Source organism: Hemitrygon akajei, chromosome 32, assembly GCF_048418815.1.
Source record: "Hemitrygon akajei chromosome 32, sHemAka1.3, whole genome shotgun sequence".
NCBI lineage: Eukaryota > Metazoa > Chordata > Chondrichthyes > Myliobatiformes > Dasyatidae > Hemitrygon > Hemitrygon akajei.
Window position 1 is genome coordinate 1,662,236 of NC_133155.1, and position 26,123 is coordinate 1,688,358.

The 26,123-nt window shown below is 41.9% G+C and overlaps 1 protein-coding gene across 13 annotated transcripts in view; it reads left to right on the top strand.

The window, feature by feature from the left end:
• LOC140719621 (phosphatase and actin regulator 4-like) overlaps positions 1-26,123 on the top strand; it is a 290,097-nt gene that overhangs the window by 214,620 nt on the left and 49,354 nt on the right. For 2 of the 13 annotated variants that reach the window (XM_073034339.1, XM_073034351.1), the window contains exon 1: positions 8,041-8,192. The exons of 10 other annotated variants lie outside the window; for them this stretch is intronic. In XM_073034339.1, the coding sequence (XP_072890440.1) occupies positions 8,114-8,192 (79 nt within the window). In that variant the 5' untranslated portion in view covers positions 8,041-8,113. Of the gene's footprint in view, positions 1-8,040; positions 8,193-26,123 lie in introns of those variants that run through there. One more of the 13 variants, XM_073034338.1, reaches the window with a different exon arrangement.

A 26,123-nucleotide genomic window follows, 5' to 3' on the forward strand; every position in this document is an offset into this window, starting at 1 on the left:
ATGTCACATCTGCATTTTTTCCATTATTTTTCTTTGCCCAATTTGTCAATTTCCCCCTAAAACTCTCTTTTCTGTATCAGCCCCTCCCATGCCATCTTTGCCTTTTTTTTGATGCCTGGAAATGGCAAACTATCAGATCTCCTGCCATTTGAAGCTCAATTGCAGTTTAAAAAGTCAGTCGTCACTGCTGACTGGTAATTTAAAATTTTGATCAATAAATATGCTCTGATAACCTTTTTCCCATAAGACTTTTTTCACTGGGTTAAATTCCTTCCCCCTCTTCAAAAGGTCATAACTTATATCAGGATAGAAAAGAATTCCCATACCAGGCTGTAATGCAGCCAGTCAGTACACTTTCCACCATCCCATCCCATGAGCCAGCTGTGCCTTGACCAGCACAGAGTAAAAGAGTCTGATAATGTGCCATGAGTGCCTAATTCATGCAAGATGAGAATTTTTCCATGTTGCAGGAGTACATGCTGAGGGATGCACTGAAGCTGGATGCAGCTACTGCAAGGGCTCAGAGGGCAAGGACAACAGTGTCTGAAGAGGGAAGGGCTGGGGTGGGTACCCTTCAATTATTGTAGTGCATCTCCTTAGAGGACTATCTGAGTGTCCACAGTGCTATTGATGTGTAGGAATGTTACAAAACAGTACTAACAACATTGACTAGGAATGTAAAGAATGAAAAGGCATTACACGATTTACTATTGTATTTTTTTTATTATGAATAAGGTTTATTTTGTTTTTAATTATCTTGTTGCTTGTAGATGATTTCAAAAGCTAGAAAATAGGGTCGTTGTATCAGAGGTTGTTCTTGTGGCCTCATCCCTATTAAACTTTGTAACCTTGTAATGTCATGTGTCTGCACATATCCAATTCCATTACTTTCTACTTCCTACGCTTCCTTTACTCTGCCATCATGAGGCATGCCTTCAGCTGTCTAGGTCCTGGTTTTGCGATTCTCTTCTAAACCTCAGCCTCCCTTTCCTCTTTATTGTTCATTTCCATAGACATAAGGCACAGAGCAGGCCTTCTGGCCCAACAAGTCCATGCTGTCCCATATGCACATGCTTGGCCCATATCCCTCTACCAGAGGTTCCCAGCCTTCTTTTATGCCATGAACTCCTACAATTAACTGAAGGGTCTATAGACCCCACGTTGGGAACCCCAGCTTTAAACCTTTCTCATCCATCTGAATTGAGCAGAATGACTTTGTGTTCTTCAAAATTACAAAAATAGAGGCAATTGCACAGAAGCATGTAATGGATGCAATGAAGCTGTTTACCTTATTGTGATGTTAAAGAATTAAGAAACTAAATCTTGCTTGGGGATCAGCCACTTTGTGGTAAAATGAGTAATTTCATTTCCTTCCCAAGAAGACTGTAAATGCTGAGGCATCAAGTATATTCAAGACTGAAAAGCTTGAACTTCAGGAGATTGGAAGATTCAAATAAGGCTAGGAAATAGTGTGGGGTGCATAATACGGATTAAATTATTGATATGGTGCTGTGGCTCAACAGGTAGAGTTCAAAGTAAACTTATCATCAAAGTATATATATATCACATATACAACCCTGAGATTCATTTTCTTACGGGCATACTCTGGTCCATTGAACCGGAAACTTGAGTTTAAACCCTACCTTGATCAATGTGAAATGCAAATTCAAGCAATTAAATCAGGAATTAAAATAGTTTAATTAACACTGAGTGCAAAGCTGGTGGATCTTTGTCAAAATCCACCTTTTGAAGAAAGACATCTGTCATCCTTGACCATATGTGACTAATAACACGTTAATTGCCACCTTAGTTCAGGGGCAGCTCAGGGTTAATAATAAATGGTACATCACCGGCAATGTCCACATCCCATAAATGAGTAAATAGTAACAAAATCACTTCAACCTGTTACAGTGAGCCCAATATTTCATAGGTAAACACGAGGAAATCTGCAGATGCTGGAAATTCAAGCAACACACACAAAATGCTGGGGGAATGCAGCAGGCCAGGCAGCATCTATAGGGAGAAGCACTGTCGACGTTTCGGGCCGAGACCCTTTGTCAGGACTTCGTCAGTCTTGACAAAGGATCTTGGCCCGAAACTTCAGCAGCGCTTCTCCCTATAGATGCTGCCTGGCCTGCTGCGTTCAGCCAATATTTCATAATTCAGAATTGTAGGTTATCCTCTCATGGTAATAATCACCAATATCCTGTTATGGTGAGCCCAAGATTTGGTGTCACCAAAAACACTCAAACTTCTACAGATGTATTATGGAGGGCATTCTGACTGGCTGCATCACCATCTGGTATTCGGGGGGAGGCTATTGGACAAGATCGAAGGAAGTTGCAGAAGCCTGTAAAATTAGTCATGGGTACTAGCCTCTAGTATCCAAGACATCTTAAAGGAGTGCTGCCTCAAAAGAGTGGTGCCCATCATTAAGGGCACACAGGACATGCCCTCTTCTCATTGTTACCGTCAGAAAGGAGGTACAGAAGCCTGAAGGCACACACCCAGCAATTCAGGATTAGCTTCTTCCACTCTGCCATCTGATTCCTAAATAGACATTAAACTCATGAGCACTACCTCACTACTTTTTATTTGCACTACTTAAGTTATTTAATATGTACTTAACTACAGTTCAGTTTTTCCATATATTTGTCATGCGTTGCATTGTACTGTTGCCACAAAGTTAACTAGTTTCACGACATATGCCCGGTGATATTACACCTGATTCTGATTCATAATTAAGTATTATAGTAGGTTGTCCTCTCAGGGTAGCCAATAACTACTGTAGCCTTTCTGAGCATGGCAGATTCATTAGTAAGGAAATTTCCTAAGTCCTACATGTTGACATGCCAAGCAACCCACTGAATTTATGACCGAGAAAAATGTAATCCATTGTCAGAATTGAAGACACATCCTCATGAGTGGGATCAGTTGCAGGAACAAGATAATTCTCCATAGTGAAGGAAGGCTTCAATAAAGTGTACCTTTGATTTTGTCCCTCTTCTCAATCTTGACAAAACTTTATCCAAACCAACATGTAACTGCTGAATATTTTCAGTATGTTAGTGTATGGACTGTACTGTCAGGGGTAGTGGTAGAAGCCAAGATGATAGTGGCATTTAAAGATCTGTTAGATATATGAATATGGAAGATTGGGGATAATGTACTGGCAGAAGAGATTTAATTTAATTCAGCATTGTGTTTGGAATGGATACTGAATTAGAATCAGATTTATTATTACTGACATGTCGTAAAATTGCACTGTTTGCAGCAGCAGTAAAGTGCAAGACATAAAATTGCTGTAAGTTACAAAGTAAGTAAAAAGTGTCAGAGATAATAAATCATGAAAATCTGATGGTGGAGGGTAAGATGCTTTTTTTGAAACATTTCAATGTGGGTCTTCAGGCTCCTGTACCATCACCTCGATGGTAGTAAAATGAAAGAGGGCATGTTGCGATAGTGAGGGAATATAATTATGGATGCCAACTATTGAGGAGCAGATAGGGAGACGCATTCTGGAAAGGTGTAATAATAAGAGTTGTCGTGGTGGGAGATTTTAATTTCCCAAATGTTGATTGGCCTCTCCCTGGAGCAAGAGGTTTAGATGGGGGTGGAGTCTGTTAGGTGCTTACAGGAAGGTTTCCTGACACAATATGTAGATAAGACTACAAGAGGAGAGGCAGTACTTGATCTGGTATTTGGAAATGAACCTGGTCAAGTGCCAGGTCTCTCAGTGGGAGAGCATTTGGGAAATAGTGATCACAATTCTATCTCCTTTACCATAACATTGGAGAGGGATGGGAACAGACTAGTTAGGAAAGCGCTTAATTGGAGTAAGGGGGAGATATGAAGCTATCAGGCAGGAACTTGGAAGCATAAATTGGGAACAGATGTTCTCAGGGAAATGTACGTCAGAAATATGGCAAATGTTCAAGGGATACTTGTGAGGTGATCTGCAAAGGTAGAAACATAGAAAATAGGTGCAGGAGTAGGCCATTCAGCCCTTTGAGCCTGCACCGCCATTCAGTATGATCATGGCTGATCATCCAACTCAGAACCCTGTACCTGCTTTCTCTCCATACCCCCTGATCCCTTTAGCCACAAGGGCCATATCTAACTCCCTCTTAAATATAGCCAATGAACCGGCCTCAACTGTTTCCTGTGGCAGAGAATTCCACAGATACACCACTCTCTGTGTGAAGAAGTTTTTCCTCATCTCGGTCCTAAAAGGCTTCCCCTTTATCCTTAAACTGTGACCCCTCGTTCTGGACTTCCCCAACATCAGAAACAATCTTCCTGCATCTAGCCTGTCCAATCCCTTTAGAATTTTATACATTTGAATAAGATCCCCCCTCAGTCTTCTAAATTCCAGTGAGTATAAGCCTAGTCGATCCAGTCTTTCTTCATATGAAAGTCCTGCCATCCCAGGAATCAATCTGGTGAACCTTCTCTGTACACCCTCTATGGCAAGAATGTCTTTCCTCAGATTAGGGGACCAAAACTGCACACAATATTCTAGGTGTGGTCTCACCAAGGCCTTGTACAACTGCAGTAGAACCTCCCTGCTCTTGTACTCAAATCCTTTTGCTATGAACGCCAACATACCATTTGCCTTTTCCACCGCCTGCTGTACCTGCATGCCCACTTTCAATGACTGGGGTACAATGACACCCAGGTCTCGTTGCATCTCCCCTTTTCCTAATCGGCCACCGTTCAGATAATAATCTGTTTTCCTGTTCTTGCAACCAAAGTGGATAACCTCACATTTATCCGCATTAAATTGCATCTGCCATGAATTTGCCCACTCACCTTCATGGCAGGTAGGTTCCAATGAGACAGGGAAAGGATGGTGGGGTACAGGAACCGTGGTGTATATAGGCTGTTGAAAATCCAGTCAAGAAGAAAAGAAAAGCTTACGAAAGGTTAAAAAAACTAGGTAATGATAAAGATCCAGAAGATTATAAGGCTAGCAGGAAGAAATTTAAGAATGAATTTAGGAGAGCCAGAAGGGGCCTTGAGAAGGCCTTGACGAGCAGGATTAAAGAAAACCTCAAGGCATTCTACAAGTATGTGAAGAGCAAGATGATAAGATTTGAGAGAATAGGAACAATCAAGTGTGACAGTGGAAAAGTATGTATGGAGCCAGAGGAGATAGCAGAGGTACTTAATGAATACTTTGCTTCAGTATTCACTACGGAAAAGGATCTTGGCGATTGTAGGGATGACTTACAGTGGACTGAAAAGCTTAAGGAGATAGATATTAAGAAAGAGGATTTTGGAAAGCATCAAGTTGGATAAGTCTCTAAGACTGGACGAGAAGTACACCAGGATACTGGGAGGCGAGGGAGGAGATTGCTGAGTCTCTGGCAATGATCTTTGTATCATCAATGGGGACAGGAGAGGTTCTGGAGGATTGGAGGGTTGCAGATGTTGTTCCCTTATTCAACAAAGGGAGCAGAGATAGCCCAGGAAATTATAGACCAGTGGTTGATAGGTTGATGAAAAAGATCTTGAGAGGCAGGAGTTATGAACATTTGGGGAGGCATAATATGATTAGGAATAATCAGCATGGCTTTGTCAAAGGCAGGTCATGCCTTATGAGCCTGATTGAATTTTTTGAGTATGTGACTTAAACACATTGATGAAGGAAGAGCAGTAGATGTAGTGTATATGGATTTCAGCAAGGCATTTGATAAGGTACCCCATGCAAGGCTTATTGAGAAAGTAAAGAGGCATGGGATCCAAGGGGACATTGCTTTGTGGATCCAGAATTGGCTTGCCCTCAGAAGGCAAAGAGTGGTTGTAAATGGGTCATATTCTACATGGAGGTTAATGACCAGTGGTGTGCCTTAGGGATCTGTTCTGGGACTCCTTCTCTTCGTGATTTTTATAAATGACCTGGATAAGGAAGCAGAGTAAATTTGCTGATGACACAAAGGTTGGGGATGGTGTGGAGGGCTGGCTGAGATTACAGTGGGACATCGATAGGATGTAAAACTGGGCTGCAAAGTGGCAGATGGAGTTCAACACAGATAAGCGTGTGGTGGTTCATTTTGGCAGGTGAAATAAGATGGCAGAATATCGTATTAATGGTAAGACTTGGCAGTGTGGAGGATCAGAGGGATCTTGGGCTCGGAGTCCATAGGACACTCAAAGCTGTTGAGCAGGTTGACTCTGTGGTTAAGAAGGCATATGGTGCATTGGCCTTCATAAACTGTGGGATTGAATTTAAGAGACGAGAGTTAATGTTGCAGCTATATAGGACCCCAGTCAGACCCCACTTGGAGTACTGTGCTCTGTTCTGGTCACCTCACTACAGGAAGGATGTGGAAACCATAGAAAGGGTGCAGAGGAGATTTACAAGGATGTTGCCTGAATTGGGGAGCGTACCTTATTTGAATAGGTTGAGTGAACTCAGCCTTCTCTCCTTGGAGCAGTGGAGGATGAGAGGTGACCTGATAGAGATAAGATGATGAGAGGCATTGATCGTGTGGATAGTTAGAGACTTTTTCCCAGGGCTGTAATGGCTAACATGAGAGGGCACAGTTTTAATGTGCTTGGAAGTAGGTACAGAGATGTCAGGGGTAAGTTTTTTACACAGAATGGTGAGTGCGTGGAATGGGCTGCCGGCGACAGTGGTGGAGGCTTATACGATAGGGTTTTTTAAGAGACTCCTGGACAGGTACATGAAGCTTAGAAAAATAGAGCGCTATGGGTAACTGTAGGTAATTTCTAAAGTAATTACATGTTCAGCATAGCATTGTGGGCCGAAGGGCCTGTATTGTGCTGCAGGTTTTCTATGTTTCTATTTCTAGAGGCACTGCCTCTTAGAAATGCCCTCACTGGTTGGGAGGGTTATACCCACTATTGAGCTGGCTGAGTCCATAATCCTCTGTATCCTCTTGCAATCTATCCATTGGAGACACCATGCCAATTACAGTGCTCTCCACTGTTTATTTGTAGATATTTAATGGAGTATTTGGTGACATAAAAAACCTCATCAAACTGCAAATGAATTCAAACTGCTGTCATGCTTTGTGATTGTACTCCCCCTCTCTCTCTCTCTCCCCTCCCTCCCCCCTCCCCCTCCCCCCCTCCCTCTCCCCTCCCTCCCCCCCTCCCTCCCCCCCTCCCTCCCCCCCTCCCTCCCCCCCTCCCTCCCCCCCTCCCTCCCCCCTCCCTCCCCCCCTCCCTCCCCCCTCCTCCCTCCCCCCTCCTCCCTCCCCCCCCTCCCTCTCCCCTCCTCCCTCTCCCCTCCTCCCTCTCCCCCCCTCCCTCTCCCCCCTCCCTCTCCCCCTCCCCCCCTCTCCCCCTCCCCCCCTCTCCCCCTCCCTCTCCCCCTCCCCCTCCCCCCCTCTCCCCCTCCCTCTCCCCCTCCCCCCTCCCCCTCCCCCTCCCCTCCCCCCTCCCCCTCCCCTCCCCCTCCCCCTCCCCTCCCTCCCCCTCCCCCTCCCTCCCCTCCCTCCCCCTCCCCCTCCCTCCCCCTCCCTCCCCTCCCTCCCTCTCTCTCCCTCCCCTCCCTCCCCTCCCTCCCTCTCTCTCCCTCCCCTCCCTCCCTCTCTCTCCCTCCCCTCCCTCCCCTCCCTCCCTCTCTCTCCCTCCCCTCCCTCCCTCTCTCTCCCTCCCCTCCCTCCCTCTCTCTCCCTCCCCTCCCTCCCTCTCTCTCCCTCCCCTCCCTCCCTCTCTCTCCCTCTCTCTCCCTCCCCTCCCTCCCTCTCTCTCCCTCCCCTCCCTCCCTCTCTCTCCCTCCCCTCCCTCCCTCTCTCTCCCTCCCCTCCCTCCCTCTCTCCCTCTCTCTCCCTCTCTCCCTCTCTCTCCCTCCCTCTCTCTCCCTCCCTCTCTCTCCCTCTCTCTCCCTCTCTCTCCCTCTCCCTCCTTCTCCCCTCTCCCTCTCCTCTCTCCCTCTCTGTCTCTCTCTCTGGATTTGTAGATCAAAGCACCTCCCCCTTTAGACCCGTGGCTTCACGTAATCTGCATTGTGGAATGATAGGCATTCATCTGAGAAGGGAAGTTGTAAGATTATCTTATTTATGAACGTAAGGCAGATCTCTGAACCAACGCTGGACTGTCCAGCTGTAGTTTTCCATGGTTTTAATGTTCATGGTACTGCATGATCCTGAAAGTTAGGGCAGGACGAACAATTGGGATGGGTTATGCTCCTTCGAAGGTGCCCGAGGCAGTCGTTTATGGTAAGTGTTGTGAGTACAGTGTTAATGCATTCTGCCGCAGGTAAACTGATGAGCCGATAGGAATTTACGGGCTCCACAAGGCTGCTCCAGATCACATTTCACTCTGGTGTGTCAGCCAAGGAAAAAAGTTGTAGGCCTTTGATATGTTGCACCTTCATGTGTACAAGAGCTTGTGTATTCCAGGGACCTTGCGTATGGGACAGTGTTTTTCTTTCATTGAAAATAACCATCATCTCTTGATGGGGGAAGACACAGCTTTCAGTTTAAGCTGAAGATTGTTTTACTTTCCCTCAGCTGATACAATGTCCAATAGTTTTTCTTCCTGAATCATTCTTCCTGTATTATTGTGTATTTCCAATTCATGCCACTTACATTTTACTGATTTTAGTTTGCTCTGACTTTACTATGACAGCAGAGAGCTGCACCCTCCATTTATCACCTCAGCAGTCCAAACTAACCCCTCTCTTCCTACCATTATATCCCCCCATCCTTTAACCCCCGCCTCCACCTTTACCCCTGCCCCCTCTCCCCACCCTTCATGAACTGAAATGATTAATCCATGTTTGTTGGGTATGACAGCGTGCTGCATCTTTGAGTATCTGTTTCATTCCTTTTATTGCAATTTTCAATAAAGAACTGCCTGACCTCCTGAGTTCCTCCAGCATTTTTGTGTTGTGTTGCTCTGGATTTTCAGCATCTGTGGAATGTTTTGTGTTTATGATTCCCCTAGCCTAGTGGATAAAAATTCCAAATTGCTGAAAAAGTGGCCAAGTTTTAGATTTTTTTAAAAAAATTCAGTATTTTATAAAAGCAGAATTCCAGGATTGTTGAAGATGTTTTGGTGGTGTGTTCTCAATTCTATGGATTTTCTGGGACAGTTGAAAGTTGGCCTTGCTGAAAAGCAATCTTATCAACTCCTCTCCATTGTGAATAATACAGTTGTTATATTTTTAAGATCCCTATTTGAGCAATTTGTAAGATTTTTAATGATGGAGCAAACAAAAGTGATGGAAGCAAGGGCTGGTGAGAAGCAGTTGTCAAGTTTGAATAACATTGAACCTCGTCACCCTGCATCATGTTTCTGGAATCTGAAGATTCAGAATTCTGATTTCTTCCCAACTTTTTTTCCAGCTTCAGGTCAACCCTCCCTCTCTTCCAAGTGCAGACTTTTTCTCAACTTAGTAGAGACAGATCATAATACATTGGAGCAGAATTAGGCTATTTGCCCATCGAGGCTGCTCCGCCATTCTATCGTGACTGATTTATTATCCCTCTCAACCCCATTCTTTTGCCTTCTCCCTGTAGACTTTGACTCCCCAACTAACAAAGCACCCATTAACCTCTGCTTTAAATATACTCAATGACTTGACCTCCACAGCCGTCCATGGCAATGTATTCCACAGATTTACCACCCTTTGGCTAAGGAAATTCCCTCTCATCTCTTTACTAACTGGATGTTCCTGTATTCAGAGGCTGTGCCCTCTGGTCCTAGACTTACCCACTGTAGGAAATATTCTCTCCACATCCACTCTGTCTCGGTCTTTCAATATTCAATAGTTTTCAATGAGATTTCTCTCCCAGTCCCAACTGTAAGGTCCTGTGAGTATAGGCTCAGACCCATCAAAAGCTCCTCATATGTTAACCCTTTTGTTCCCGGAATCATACTCTTGAACATCCTCTGGACATTCTCCAGTGCCATCACATCTTTTCTTAGATAAGGGACCCAAAACTGCTCACAATGCTGGATGTGCAGTCTGACTAATGCCTGAAAAGCCTCAGCTTCACATTCTTGCTCATATATTGCAAGGAACAAAATTGGTCCTCTGGAAGGTCGATTGATAATCCATGTGTGGAGCCAAATGAGATCAGGGTGATCTTAAATTATTTTTTTGCATCTGAATTTATTCAGGAGATGGACTAGAGTTTAGGAGTGAGGCAAAGCTGCATCAACTTCATGGACTTGTACAGATTACAGAGGAGGAGGTGTTTGCTGTCCTGAGACAAATTAGTGTAGATAAATTCCCAGGGCTGACAAGGTATTCGCTCGGATCATATGGAGGCAAATGCAGAAATTGCTAGGGTCCAAGCAGAGATATCCTTAGCGACAGGTGAGCTACCAGACATTTGGAGGATAGCCCATGTTGTTCCGTGTTTAAGAAAGGCTCTAAACATAAACTATAAACCAGGAATTATAGGCCAGTGAGCCTTACATCAGTGATGGGAAAGTTTTTAGAAGGTATTCTAAGGACTCAATATATAAGTATTTGGATAGACGTGGATATAGTAAGAATAGTCAGCATGGCTTCATGTGTGGTTAGGTCATGTCTAACCATTCTTGTTGTGGTTTTCGAGGAAGTTACTATGAAAAAAATTAAGGGAAGGCAGTCAATGTTGTCTACATGTACTTTAGCAAGGCATTTGATAGGGTTCTGCATGGGAGTTGGTCAAGAGGGTTCAGTCACTTGGCAGGCAGGATGAGGTAGTAAATTGGATTTGACATTGGCTTTGTGCGGGAAGCCAGTGAGTGGTAGTAGATGGTTGTCTATCTTACTGGAGGCCTGTGACTAATAGAGTTCCACAGGCACTGGATCCATTGTTGTTTGTCATCTATATCAGAGATCTGGATGATAATGTGGTTAACTGGATCAGCAAGTTTGCAGATGATACCAAGACTAGAGGTGTAGTGGACAGCAAGGAAGGCTATCATGATTTGCAGCAGTATCTGGACCAGCTGGAAAAATAGGCTGAAAAATGGCAGGTGGAATTTAGCACAACACCTCACACTTGTCAACCAGGGTAGATCGCAGTAAATGGTGGAGCACTGAGGAGTGTGGTAGAAAAAGGGATCTGGGAATGCAGTTAATAATACATTGAAAGAGACATCACAGGTAGATAGGATTATAAAGAAAGCTTTTGGCACACTGGCCTTCACAAATCAAAGTATTTACTACAGGAGATGTGATGTTGAAGTTGTATAGGACATTGGTGAGAGCTAATTTGGAATATTGTGTGTAGTTTTGGTCACCTGTGTACAGGAAAGATGTAAATAAAGTTGAAAGAGTATAGAGAAAATTTCCAAAGGTATTGCTGGGTCTGGAGTACCTGAGTTATAAGGAAAGATTGAATAGGTTAGGACTTAGGACTTAAGAGAAGATTTGATAAAGGTATACAGAATTGAGTGGTATATACAGGGTAAATGCAAGCAAGCCTTTTCCGCTGTAGTTGAGTGGGTCGACAGCCAGAGATCATGGGTTAAGGGGAAAGGTGAAAAGTTTAAATGGAATTTATATGGGGAAACTACTTCACTTGGTGTGTTGTGATAGTGTGGAATGAGTTACCAGCACAAATGTTGCATATGAGCTTGGTTTCAACATTAAGTGAAGTCTGGATAGGTACATGGTTGGTAGGGGGATAGAGGGCTTTAGTTCTGGTGCAGGTTGATGGGAGTAGGCAGTTTAAAAGCTTTGGCACGGACTAAATAGGCTGAAGGACCCTTCTGTGCTATAATTTTCTATGACTCTATGTTCTAGTCCTCTCAAAATAAATGTTAATATTGCTTTTGCCTTCCATACCACTGACTCAACCCGCATGTTAACCTTTAGGGATTCCTGCACAAGGACTCTCAAGTTTCTGCACCTTTGATCTTTGACTTTTGTCTCTGTTTAGAAAACAGCCTACACCTTTAATCATTCTACCAAAGTGCATTTCCATATAGTTCCCTACACTGTATTCCATCTGCCACTTCTTTGCCCGTTTTCCTAATCTGTCCAAGTTCTGCAGACTGCCTTGCTTCTTCAACACCATCTGTCCCTCCACCTAAGTGTATCATTCACAAACTTCGCCACAAAGCCATTAATTCTGTCATCCAAATCATTGACATATAATGTGAAAATCAGAACCACAACACTAACAGCTGCGGAACACCATTTGTCACCGGCAGCCAACTAGAATAGGGCCTCTTTAAACCCGCACACCTGACAGTGAAGTTCTGTGGGAGAGGTCTGTGCTCAAGAACTCTGCCTCACTTCTACTCTGTGTCTTTGTTCATTTAATATCTCACATGAAGTAGAGTTCTGCTATTTTCTGATACAGATTTACCATCTGAGTGAAGCCATCTGAAGAAATTTTTTGTTTCCTCATCTTGGTGCTGAGCTGTCTGCCCTTTATTCCGAGACAGCGAACCCCGTGATCTCTTGCCAGTCAGGCCCTATGAAAATTCTGAGGGTTTCCATTACAATCCTACTGGGGGGGGCATGGGCTATTAAGTCTCTGGACTTCTTCAGATTAGTTGATTGCACACTTTGATCATCTCATTATACCTCTAACTTTGAAACAGAGCAATTCACATCATTATCAAACAGTAGGCAATGTGTTCCACCAGCATTTTGTGTGTGTTGCGGCAATCTTGAAATGTTTCTTTTTGGTGTAATGTTATTTGTAATTTATTTCTCTTGTTTTTGGAGTTGACTTTTAAAGGAAAAGCAAAAATGACACTGTTTTCATAATAATTAGCCTGTCATCAGATCCTTTCAGTTTTAATAAATTGGTATAAAGCTCTGATATAATGACTGTTTTTAAATTGGTAAATTGGTTTACTATTGTCACAACTACTAAAGCTACAGTGGAAAATGTGTTTTGCTTGGGTCCATGTAGATCATTTTGTTACAGCAGTGCATTGAGGTGGTGCAAGGTAAAGCAGTAACAGAATGTAGAATAGTGTTGCAGTTAGAGAAAAAGTGCTGTGAAGGAAGACAATAAGGTGCAAGGCCGCAATGAGGCAACTTGTGAGGTCAAGAGTACATTCTATCATACTAGGAGTTTGTACAGTAGTCTTATAGCAGTGGGATAGAACCTGTCCTAGAAACTGGTGGTATGTTATTTCAGGCTTTTGTATCTTCTGTCTGATGGGAGAGGGAAGAAGAAAGAATGTGAGCAGAGATGTGTAGATCGCTGAGCTGATTCTGGAAATCCTAGTTCTGGCAAGGTAGTGGAGAGATTTGTGCTTTGAATTACAAACTAAGATACTTGTTAAATTTGCAGATTTCTGAATAACGTTAACCATTTGAGAATTAAAATAACGTGTCCCAAATATACTTCTATGTCCAGTGGAAAACAGCTTCAAAATTGAACTGGCTTTGCATGTAAATTGTACTTGGTAGCCAGGTGCTGATCCCAGTGTGAAAGATTTTGTGTTCTTTGATGAGAAATTAAAGGAAAAAAATAGTATTTTTGAAACATTTTCAAAATTTTAAATATGTCTTAAATATGTTTTCATTCAAGTTTTGGTTTATTTATTTTTGAATGTTGACCATCTGTAACTAACTTAGAGTTTGCTGCATGCTACAAAATGCACTTCAACGTGCTTCATATAATTAAATGTTGTTACAAGGAAAGGTTGTCTTGCAATAAAGATCTCAAACCAAATTTTCCAGACACTAGGAACTATTCTGTAGCTCTTCATCAATGTTGATGAAAATCTATTATATATGAAAACAGCACTGGTCTATCTCGCTACATGTTGTGCTTTTAAAAAATGCATCCACATTCGTTCTAACTGTTTATGAAGCTGCCTGCCTCTGCCCTTTTAGCGCTGAGTTCCAAAGCACCACCACCTCTGAGTGAATAAACACTCGTATATCTCCTTTCTCATCTTTCTCATAATTAACTTAAATCACTACTCCCACGCTTTTGATCCCTTTAATGGGAATGATGAATCCTTCTCATTTTCTTATTGTGTTTTAACTGTTTGCTTCATTTGCATGTTCAGTCCCTTCAGACATATATTTTTATACACTAAGACCATAAGTCATAGGTGTTACGTTTTGTAACTTCAAAGCATTAAACTAATTAAATTGAAAAGACGAGTCTGAAATGAGAGTTTTTACTGTAAGTGAGGCATGCACGTTTCACGTGGTAGCATCATGACATAAGCAATTCATTGATTTTTACATATAACTATAATGAATTATATAAACAAATAATGCTTAATTAAAAAAAATATTTACACGGTTACTCAAGTATTACTGTATTATTAAATACACAACACTCCTCCTTGCTTAGCTATAAACTCCGACTCATAGAATGCATCTCAATCTACACTCAGTATATAACGCAACTACATAGACATGCATAGCATAGTATATTTTAAGTCGTCTCATTCAGTCCTAAAGGTTTAATTACTGCGGAGGATTTCTTACTCTTATGGGACGATATCTTTCCTGAAAAGGGAGGTCACTCTGCTTGGCAGTTGAGTCTTGCGACTGTGAAAACAATCTGGGGGCTCCTCTGTGGTGGTTGTACAAGTTGACTTTGAGACTGCCAGGAGTGATTCTGATAGCTCTGGACATCTTTCTTCTCCTTCCTTTTTCTTCATCTAGTCTGTGTATCTTGATGTTGGGAAGGTCCATTTAGTTCACTGGAGTATTCTTCTGGAAGAGTCTGCTGAGGGCTAGATCTGTGGCATTTAAGTCTGATGATCCAGCTTTGTATAAGAAAACCAGGTATGATTTGCGGAGGGTTATTTCAAGAGCCCAGAAACAATTCCAGGAGAGGTTGGCAGTGACATCTGATGCATGTCAACTCTGGCAGGGTTTGCAGGCCATTTCTTCCAACAAAGCAAAAGCCAACATCATGAATGGCAGCAATGCTTCACTGCTGTGAGCTCAACACCTTTTATGCTTGCTTTGAAAGGGAGAAAATAAACACAGCTATGAGGATACCTACAGCATCTGATGACTCTGTGATCTCTGTCTCGGAGGCTGACATCAGGCTGTCTTTCAAGAGGGTGAACCCTTGCAAAGCAGTGGAGCCTAATGGAGTTCTTGGTAAGGTTCTGAAGCCCTGTGCCAACAAACTGGTGGGAGTATACAAAGCCAATCTCTCACTGCTAAAGCCAGAAGTTCCCACCTGCTTTAAAAGGGCAGCAATTACACCAGTGCCCAAGAAGATCACTGAGAGCTGCCTCAACAACTATTGTTCAGTAGCTCTCTCATCTACGGTGATGAAAAGCTTTTGAGAGATTGGTCATGCCTTGAATCAACACCTGTTTCAGGAAGTACCTGGGCGTGTTGCATTTTGCCTATCGTCACAATAGGTCTATAGGAGATATGATCTCAGTAGCTCTCTGCGCTGTTTTGGATCACCTGGACAGTGCAAATACCTATATCAAAATGCTGTTTATTGACCATAGCTCAGCATTTATCACCCATCATTCCTACAATCCTGATGAAAATGCTACAGAACCTAGGCCTCTGTACCTCCTTCTGCATCTGGACCCACGACTTCCTAACTGGAAGACTACAATCAGCCCAGTTTTCTAACTGGTCCAGATCCTGCTGCAAGCCATGATGGTCTTCTTCACTCTCCACTACACCCCCAATCTTGGTGTTGTCTGCAAATTTATTGCTCCAGTTTACCACATTATTATCCAGATTGTTGGTATAGATTACAAACAAACCCTTATCCTTAATAATAGACTCCAGCATGTTTCCAACCACTGATGTCCGGCTAACTGACCTATAATTTCCTTTCTTCTGCTACCCTCCTTTCTTGAAAAGTGAAGTAACATTTGCAGTTGTCCAGTCCTCCAGAACCATTCCTTATCACTTCAGTTAAGTTTCCCCTTAGCCATCTCTGATTCTAAGGAAACTGTGTCCCAACCTATCCAATCATTCTTCATAACCAAAACTTCCCACTCCTGGTACCATTCTAATGATTCTGCACCCTTCCCTTCAGTCTAATCACATCTCTCTTGTAATACAAGGACTAAATCTTTCGACAGAACTCAAGTTGTGCTTCTTTAATGTGGTATACAGATCTAGCATGGTTGATAAGGAAAGAATCCCTTTACTTTTATAACTTTTCTATCAATTAAGGACGTGTAGTCTGAGGTCCCTTGCATTCTCCACACTTCTCAACATGATTGCAGTTATTATGTATTTCCTCACCTTGTCCTTCTCCAAATGCTTTGCCTTATACTTTGGATTAATTTCTATTTGCCACTTTTCTCTTCAGTCTGTCAATATTCTTCTTGCTGTCCTGTAGTCTAAATCTTGTCTCCCCACTGTGAACCACATCAGTTTTTGTGTCCTTTATTTTATGCCTCATGTATTTAGGTCTAAATCAAGGGTTCCCAGCCTTTTTCATGCCATGGACCAATAATATTAAGCAAGGAATCCTTGGACCCCTAGTCTAAATCATTGATATATCCATCAACCAGCAAGGAATATTCTACTGAGCCAGGTAGAACTCAATTGGAAATGACCATGCATTATTTCGAAAAGTTTCCTTCCAGCCAATGAGCTGACTTTGGAACCAGTTTTCCATGAATCCGCTGATCCCACAGAGCTAATTTTTTTTTTGGACAGATTCTACCATTTTGGGATGTGGTTAAAAGTCTTGCTAAAATCCATGCACTATAAACTACATTGACCCTTTTTGTTCTAATTATGACAAAAGGTCTTCAGCCTGAATTGGTGGTGGCATCCATTAGTCTCGCGAGACCATGGATCTGCGCCTGGAATGGTCTCCAGGGCACAGGCCTGGCAAGGTTGTATGGAAGACCAGCAGTTGCCCAGTTGCCTGAATTATCAACTCTTATAATGGCAGAGAGTGGTGAATCTGGAAATCTTTGCCACAGGCAGTTGTGGACACCAAGGCTTTATGTATATTTAAGGCAGAGATTGATAGATTCTTGATTGGTCAGGGCATGAGGGTATATGGGGAGAAGGCAGGGGATTGGGGTTGAGAGGAAACTTAGATCAGGCATGTTGGAATGGCAGAGCAGACTCAATGGGCCAAATGGCCTAATTCTGCTCTTATATCTTGTGGTTTTATCCCATCCACTGTTTCTCCCAGTTCCTCCTTTAACAACCACATCTATGCTTCTCCAGACTTGAAACAAATAATTAGGATTGGATGAGGAGATGATAGGAAAAGAGCTATAGAAAATCTTTACTCTGCTGTTGAAAGCAGGGGCAATGTGAATAATATGGGAGAAATTTTGCAGAGCAGTTGAGGGAGGAAACGTCATGGTTGGAGATGGAGGAACTTCAGTAGGGAGCTTGTTCAAAGTTTCTCTGATGAAGGATGATCTTGAGTAGTAATGCTGGGCTGATGGAATCAATTAAAGAATAGGTAAGTATTTTTTAAACCTTGAATGTGGCACATAGGATGAGCAATAAACCTGGAAGATAAAAGTAGTCACTGAACTCCAGGAATCTGGAAGGAAGTGCATGCCATTTGAAGAGAGAGAAGAGAAGGCACTTTTCAATTAGCCTTCTGTAAAAAGTACGTTTTGAAAACTTTTGGGGAAATGGTAGTTCATGGTGGGGATGAGTGCTAGGTACCTGGTAGAATGTTTAAGTTTATGCTGTGTACACAGATTTTCAGAAGTTATCATGAAGTAACTGCATGTGTTTATAAAACATATCTTATTCATTGCTGTTAATGTAGTTCATGTTTTTAATAAGTTTTAGTTATTAACACAGTTCATGGAATAAACCGCAGAACTAAATGGATGGTTAAATCAGATGATATAACTTTGCCTAGACAATAGTAGAATTCTTTTACTTGTCTCAGAATATTCTAGGAGTATGCTGGGGGAGGGATAGGTGCAAGAGGTGAAGAGCTAAAGAAGGAAGAATATTTTAGAAGAGGATAGTTGACCATGAGAGATAGAGAAGGAGGAGAGACACCAGAGGAAGTTGATGGGCAGGTGAGAAGGGATGAGATGAGAAACAGAATAGGTAATGGAATAAACAAGCAGGCAGAGGAGGGGGAATTACTGGAAGTTAGAAAAATCAGTGTTTTTGCCATCAGGTTGGAGGCTACCCAAACGGAATATAAGAGTATTGCTTCTCCAGTCTTAAGTGCAGCCTTATCATAGCGGTAGAGGAGGCCATGGACTGTCAATTTGGAAACAGAAGTCGAATTGAAGTGGGTGGCCAATGGGAAATCTCACCTTTTGTGGCAGATGGAGCAAAGGTCCTTCCCTTTCTCCTATGGCCCACTCTCCTATCAGATTCCTTTTTCAACCATTGACCTTTTCCAAGTGTCCCCACCCAGCTTCTTATTTCATTACCCTGCCCTACCCACCTGCCTTCCCCCTCACCTGATCTTGCCTATCACAGCCAGCTTGTACTCCTTCCTCTTCTTCCCCCCTAAGGTGGGGACCTTATTCTGGCTTCTTCCCCCTTTCTGGTACTGATGAAGGGGCTCACCCTGACGTCATCCAGTCCTCTCCATAGACTTGCCGAGTGCCTCCAGCATTTTGTGTGTGTGAATCCAAATGCTTCCAGAAAGCAGCATTCCTTCCACTAGCGAGTCACACTGGGAGACATGGGTATAAACTGGAGAGGCAGGTCATTTGCTAATCAGGAGTTGGGAGCAGATTATACCACTAAGCCAACATGACACAATGAACTAATACACTTGCACATGCACATCAGAAGATGATATGTTTCAAAGTTGGTACATAGTCTCTCCAATAAATAGCCACAGGAGTTGCACCTCATACAGTACTCTGGGATCACTTAGAAGTTTAAGGGTTTCAGAATTTAAAGCAAACAATCATTTTTAATACAGTATTATAGCATCAATGCTGATCCAGCCGGCAACATGGAAACTGGGTAGCTTCCTTTTTCACATTATTGTAGAACCTTTAATTACAACATCTACAGGAGAAAGAAAACTACAGGTGACTGAGTTCAGCTTGCACTGGGAGTTCCTGCATCTATGCAATGGGAGCTGCTACTCTTCTGAATTTCACATTGCTTGTTATTGTCACATATACCAAGATAGAGTGAAAAGCTTGTCTTGCATACTGTTCATACAAATCAAATCATTACACAGTGCATTGAACTAGGACAAGGTAAAACAATAACAATGCAGAATAAAGTGTAAAAGCTACCCAGAAAAGTGCATTGCATATAAATGGCAACATGCAAAATCTTAATGAGGTAGATTGTGAGGCTGAGAGTCCATCTTATCACACGGATCCTTTCAAGAGTTTGATATCAGTGGGGTAGAAGCTGTTTTTGAGCCTGGTGGTACATTCTTTTAGTTTTTTGTATCTCGTCTAATTCAAGGGGAAAAGACGGCATGTCCAGGGTGGGTGAGATCTTTCTTTATGTTGGCTGCTTTACTGAGACAGTGAGATGTGTGAACAAAATCCAAAGAGAGAGGCTGCTTCCTGTGATGTGCTGAGCTGTGACCACAAATTTCAGCAGTTCCCTGTGTTGATATAACTGAGTGATGAAATGCTGCTTCCAAATTTTCACTCACTTATCAATCGTTGCTTAGAATGTCAAAGAATCAGCCGATAAATCTCCTGTTCATTTGCCATAGTTCAGTTCTGCTGCAAGAACTGAGGATCTGTTTAGGTTGGTAGATTTTTCCACAACATTGGTGGAATGTGCTTGATTATGAGACAGGTCAATGTATCAGACCGACTCCAGAATGTGAGCAATATGTTAATGCTGTACACTCAAGGCTGATTTATACTTGTGTGTCGCATCTACACCATAGGTATTGAGTACCCTACACAGTAGGGTGACGTGCACCTCTCCAGAAAAGTTACTCACGTGTCATGGCGACGCAAACCGCAACAACTGTGATTGGTCCGCTTGGCAGCATCTCCTACGCATTTCCAGTTGCTTCTTCTCTGCCATGTCTGTAGACTGTGTGTACACCGACACGAAATAAATGAACCAAATTTTCAAATCTTACCTGCCCACATGCAAAAATGTTTGAAATGCATTTCCTCGTTCATGTCTCTCACTAAGAAACTCAACACAGTGGCATAGAAACCCCACCGCCAACTAGCGTTTTGGTGCACACCAACACATGCTCGCTATGGCATAGAGCAACGCAGAAGTGAAAATCAGGGTTACAGCGTAGGCTGCAGCGTAGCCCATATGCACAAGTATAAATCAGCCTTCAGAACAGTACTGACTGGTACCTGAAGAGTCAGAAGTGATGGGAATTCAAATTGAACACCTTTCATCCCTTCTTTTTACTGATTGATTTATATATATATTATATATATATATATATATATATATATATGAAGAATAAAGCGGAACTCCTCCATGGACAGCCTGTGAAAGTTAGCAACCTCATCCTGTAAAAATCCAGAGCTATAGAAACACCAACAGAAGCTCCAAAGACTTCATTCTTGGGAAGAAGGGATCTTCACCCAGAAGACATATGAAGTCATGTGAAATTGGAAGCCACAGCACTAATCAACGTTCTGTTGGCTCAGGACAGAAGACTCCGGCAAGCCAGTCTCAGTAGCCTATGCTCCAGTAGGGGAGATGGGCTTAAGAAGAAGTATGAAGAGCAATTAACTTTTCTGCTTCTGCACATTCTCTGTAGGTCCTATGCTCATGGCATTTAATACATTTTTCAAGATTTATAGAACTAGAAGTATTTTCGGCAGTCCGAATGAAGTGTCTCTGCACTAACTGTTGATTCATTTTCATAGATTTTGACTGACCTGCTGAGTTCCTCCAGCATTTTGTACATGTTACTCTGGAAGTACTTCATTTATGTATTTTTTTTAAACATATGAATTTTCTTTGTGATCTAAGCAGGGGTTCCCAACCTGGGGTCCATGAACCCCTTGTTTAATGGTATTGACCCACGGTATAAAAGGTTTGGGAATCCCTGATCCAAAGAGATTTAGAAAATTGTCTATTGTGGGAGGTAAATAAACAAAATTTAAAGTAATTTACTAAAAATGTGTGAGTTGATGTGGGTCAGGATGAAATAAAAGCATTAGCTTGCATTAGATAGCCTGTTTCTGTGTTTGTTTAGTAAGGTTTTGCTTGGTGTGTGATTAAGATGCATGTATTTTTCTTTAATCTGCATGTACTTTCATCTTGGTCTGTCTTCTCCTTCCTGTCCCTCTCCATTTCCACTCACACACTTGCTGTCCTTCCCTTCAGCTCCACAATTGACCTCCATTCCTGTTGAGAAAAAAGAGCACATTTTTTAAACCAGTATATCCAGACAATTAAATCTTTGGCATGCTGACAGTTTAGAGTTTCAAAGCCAAAAATATTCATACCACAGCTCTTTAACATGCAGAAGTCTAATCTCTGTACTGAAACATGTAATTTTACTTCTGCAGTCTAGAGTATGGTAATTGTACACTTCCTGCACTAGGACCCTAGTTTAAAAAACAGAATTCTTCCAGCAGTTATATGCATTTCTTAGCTGGACTTAGATATCCTCAGCTGTGAGCATGAATCTAAACATTAAAGGGTAACCAAGAAAGAATGAGGACAAAACTGGAAACATGAGAAAGTTTGCAGATGCTGGAAATCCAAAGCGACACACACAAAATGCCGGAGAACTCAGCAGGCCAGGCAGCATCTGTGGAAAAGAGTGAACAGTCAGCTTCTCAGGCCGAAACCCTTCATCAGGAGTGGAAGTGTTATGTGCAGTTCAGAAAGGATGTGATCTCATTGAAGGCACTGCAGATGAGGTTCAACAGCATGTTGTCTGGGATGGAGCTTTCCGGCTGTAAGCGGAAATTGGAATTGCAGGGTCTGTTCATTTACTGAGATACAGCATGAAACAGGCCCTTCCGGCCCTTTGAACCACACCACCCAGCGGCCCCAGATTTAACCCCAGCTTATTCACAGGATTTATTTACAATAACCAATTAATCTACTAATCTTTGGACCGTGGGAAGAAACTGGAGCACACTGAGAAAACCCACACATTCCATAGGAAGGCAGGTGTGGCAGGCCGAATCACTTGTTTACCCTGGGATTGGATAAACAACTACTTTAAGGCCGGTACAAGTGTGGTGATCGGAATGGCCTGTTTACTTCTGGGATAATATAAACAACTACTTGATGCCTGGTACAAGTGTAGTGGGCCGAATGGCCTGTTTACCCCTGGGATAGTATAAACAAGTACTTCATAGATGGTACAAGTGCAATGGGCCCAGTACCAGTTTACCTGCTGCAAGTCTGACTCTCCAGAATTACACATTTTTAGGAATGGATAGGAGCACAATATTTTTGTCATTAATAGAGGTAAATCCACCTGCTTAATATACAATGATTTAATTGTACTGTTCAAAAAAAATTAAAGCTTAAAATGGTAATGCCAAGGCATGTGAAATTGTTTTACCTTCCGGAGCAGCAGTCACTTTGAATTGCTAACCTGTGTAAAGAACCCAGTCTCACAGAGCTCATGTTTCAGAGAGGTAACTGTACAATTCACACTAGATAATTAAATACAGGTGGCCCCCACTTCTTGAATGTTCGCTTTATGACAACTTGCTGTTACGAAAGACTTACATTAGTACCTGTTTTTGTTAACCAAAGAGGATTTTCGCTTTTACGGAAAAAAGACGCCTGCTTTATATGTGTGTTTACCCTGAGAAAGACTACAATGTCCGTGAAGCCTTGTGCGGGCAGATGTTTGCGCATGCGTGTACGTGCCGATTTTTTTCCTCCAAATCGATTTTGTCTCGCTGCCTTCCTGAGTTTGATAAGTGAAACTACACTGTACCTACAGTATTTCTTCTTTATGTAAGGTGTAAAATTATCATATCATTCCTGCTTTTACTATATGTTAGTGTTATTTTTTTGGGTCTGGGAACGCTCAAAAATTTTTCCCATATAAATTAATGGTAATTGCTTCTTCGCTTTATGACATTTTGAATTACAAACAGTTTCGTAGGAATGCTCTACCTTCGGATTGCAGGGGAAACCTATACAGTGGATTCTGGTTAATTAGGACACATCGGGACCAGTACATTTTGGCCCAATTAAGTGGCTGCTTCAATTAGCCGAAGTTACAGGGAAATAGTTAAAAAAGGCATTAAGAAGCCAAACTACCATTTAACTAAATAACAAATTATGTATTTAAATGAAATACAGAATGTAATAGAACACTACCAATATTATTTCAGTACTAGAAACTGTGTTTTAGTTCCTAATAATTATTGACAGAAGAATTTATCCAGCGTACCTGTGCACTGTTACGATATTTTGATTGACTGTAAATGAACAACATCAGCATAGACCCCAAGTGAAGATAATGAACACATTCATTCACACAGTGCTTTAGATGATGGCATTACCCAAATCTTCATTTTCATTGTAACATTCAAGATGATAGTCCTTACCTTCAAATTCTTTATAGTTCCTAACTTGAAGCAGTGGAGTAACTTCATTTTCTCTCCTGTCGTCTCCAAGCCTGAATGCTTGAAACTGCAGTGAGCAAAACAGTTCTAAATTGTTTTACTGCTTATTTCTCACCAACTATCTCTGAGGAAAAAAATCACTGATCTTTGAACACAAGCTCACACAGCTGATGCTATTTAAAAACTGTTCACTGTAAGCCCGGTGTAGCGTCTAACAGCCACAAATTGCCGTGACTAATGCTAGTTAGAAGCTGTTCAGCAGCAGTCTCCTGTTGCAATAACCGTAGATTTCGCACTACAGAGCGCACCTGATTAAAAGCCGCTGGCTCTAATTTTAGAAAAAAAATCAATTTTGTACTTGTACAAGCCGCACCGGATTTTAGGCCGCAGGTGTCCCACGTTGTAATATGAGATATTTACACAGAAAGATATTACACGTGAGGATTTTTTAACTTTTAATTAAATCCATATGGTAACATAAACAAATACATATTGCAAATGCTTTTTTTCGAACCGTGCCTGTAACGCGGCTACTTTTAAATATACGTTGCGTATACTTTTTTACTGAACAACATTCCAATATCTCCTAACGACTGGTAAAAAATATATATACTGCAGCCTACCAGGAAAAGTTATTGATCGCCTTTAACTTAAAAGTAGCGTTCTCGCTCAGATCTAATGCCGCTCGCCCCCCACCTTCCCGTTTATCGCAAACCGGTATTTCCCACAAGACGCGGCGAAACCGGGTGTGACGTCATAACATCCCGCGATGTAGTACAGAAAACAAATATAGTTAAAACACTTCTAACTTTAACTAGAAATTACTAACAAATGAATTACTAAGCGAAAATATTATAAACTAAATAACTGCCATAAAGGCAGCACAATGCTTTTCTTCGAGTGTTTTCCATGTTGATGAGGGTGAGTACAAATGACTGATTTACAATAATTTAATTGTGAAAGTGCGCTTGATTTATCGTACAATTTCATTGGACCTCTGTGAACTACTCATCAATTTTATTGGTCTACTGTTACGAGGCAAAATGTTTTTGGCGGCATGAAAAAAAATCATGCATTAGCCGCACCGTAGTAAAGGCCGCAGTGTTCAAAGCTGTTCAAAATGTGGGGAAAAAGTAGCGGCTTATAATCCGACATCTACGGTAAATGGCCTAGTGTCCCAAATAAACAAAGGCAATCCAGGTGATTTTCTAACTTAGTTTTTGTTATGAGTTGCCTCGAATTACCGATGGCCCCATTAACTAGAATGCAGTATACTTCCAAGGAACAGGTTTTCTAAATGGCACTGGTTTTTTGGTAAGCATTTCAGAGGAACTGTTCTAATCTGAAGCTGTATTTTTAATATGAATTTTTGTATATGAATATATGTGTATAAATTGTCACATACTGCAGTCACATGTACAGTGGAAATCATTGTTTCGTATGCCATCCATTCAAATCATTTCATTACATGCCACATTGAGATGGTACAATAACGTAATGCAGTGCAGGCAGAAAGTAAAGTGTAAGATCATAAACGAGATAAGTTGTAAGGTCAAGTGTTTGTCTCTTGTACTCATGGGATTGTTCGATACTCTCAGAACAGCTGCCTTTGAGCCTGGTGATATGTCTTTAAGACTTTCGTATCTTCTGCGTGGTTGGAGGCAGAGAAGGGAGAATATCTGGAGTGGACACACACAAAATGCTGGAGGAACTCAGTTGGCCAGGCAGCAACTACGGAAAAGAGCATAGTGGATGTTTCAGGCCAAAACCCATGAGTTTCAGCCTGAAATGTTGACTACTCTTTTCCATAGATGTTACCTAGCCTGCTGAGTTCCTCCAGCATTTTGTGTGTGTTGCTTGGATTTTCAGCATCTGCAGATTTTCTCTTGTTTATACCTGAAGTGGATGAGGTCTTTGATTATGTTGGCTTCTTTACCAAGGCAGTGAGAAGTGTAGACAGAATCCACTGAGGGAAGGCTGGTTTCTGTGATACGCTGAGTTGGGTCTTCGCTCTGCAGTTTCTTGTGGTCTCAGGTAGAGCAATTGTTATTACTAAGTCATGATGCCTCTGAATACAGTGTTTTCTATAGATTAAATAAAAATTGGTAAATATCAAAGGGGAAGTGCCAAATTACTTTAGCTTCCTGGTGAAGCAGAGAGACTGATGTGCTCTTTTGGTCGTGGATCTGGAAAGGTTATTTGGTGATCAAACCTAGGACATGAAGCTCTCAACTCTTCTGGCCTCGCAGTTTTGAAGTAAACAGGAGTGTTTGCACTGCCCACCCCTTCCTGAAGTCAATGATCTACTCCTGTGTGTGCGTTTTTTTGGGGGGGAGTTGATGTAGGGCATACAGTAGTCATTTGATTCTTCTGGTCAGTGTTTGTGAATGTGGCTCCATCATCCTACAATTAAGAACCACTGTTCTAACCATTGAAAAGATGGTTATTCTAATTTAAAACATATTCGCTTCCCCTTTTTGAGCACTATCTGCCATAGATTTCCTAATCAGTTAATGACATTTCTTGGGTGTTAATGACAGCATTCAGAATTAATCTGGTCTTGGAGCTGTTTAACACCTGAGCTGTATGTGAAGTCAGAATTCTGAATACTGACAGCAGATCGGCAGTTACTTTCTTATATAAAGGAAATTTGAACAGAGAATTTCCATCAATCCAATCATAATTTACTGTTCCTGACTAGTTTAATACCTGGAGCAAAGGGTAAGTAAATACAAGTTTATCATTATCTCATGGTCTGAGAGCTA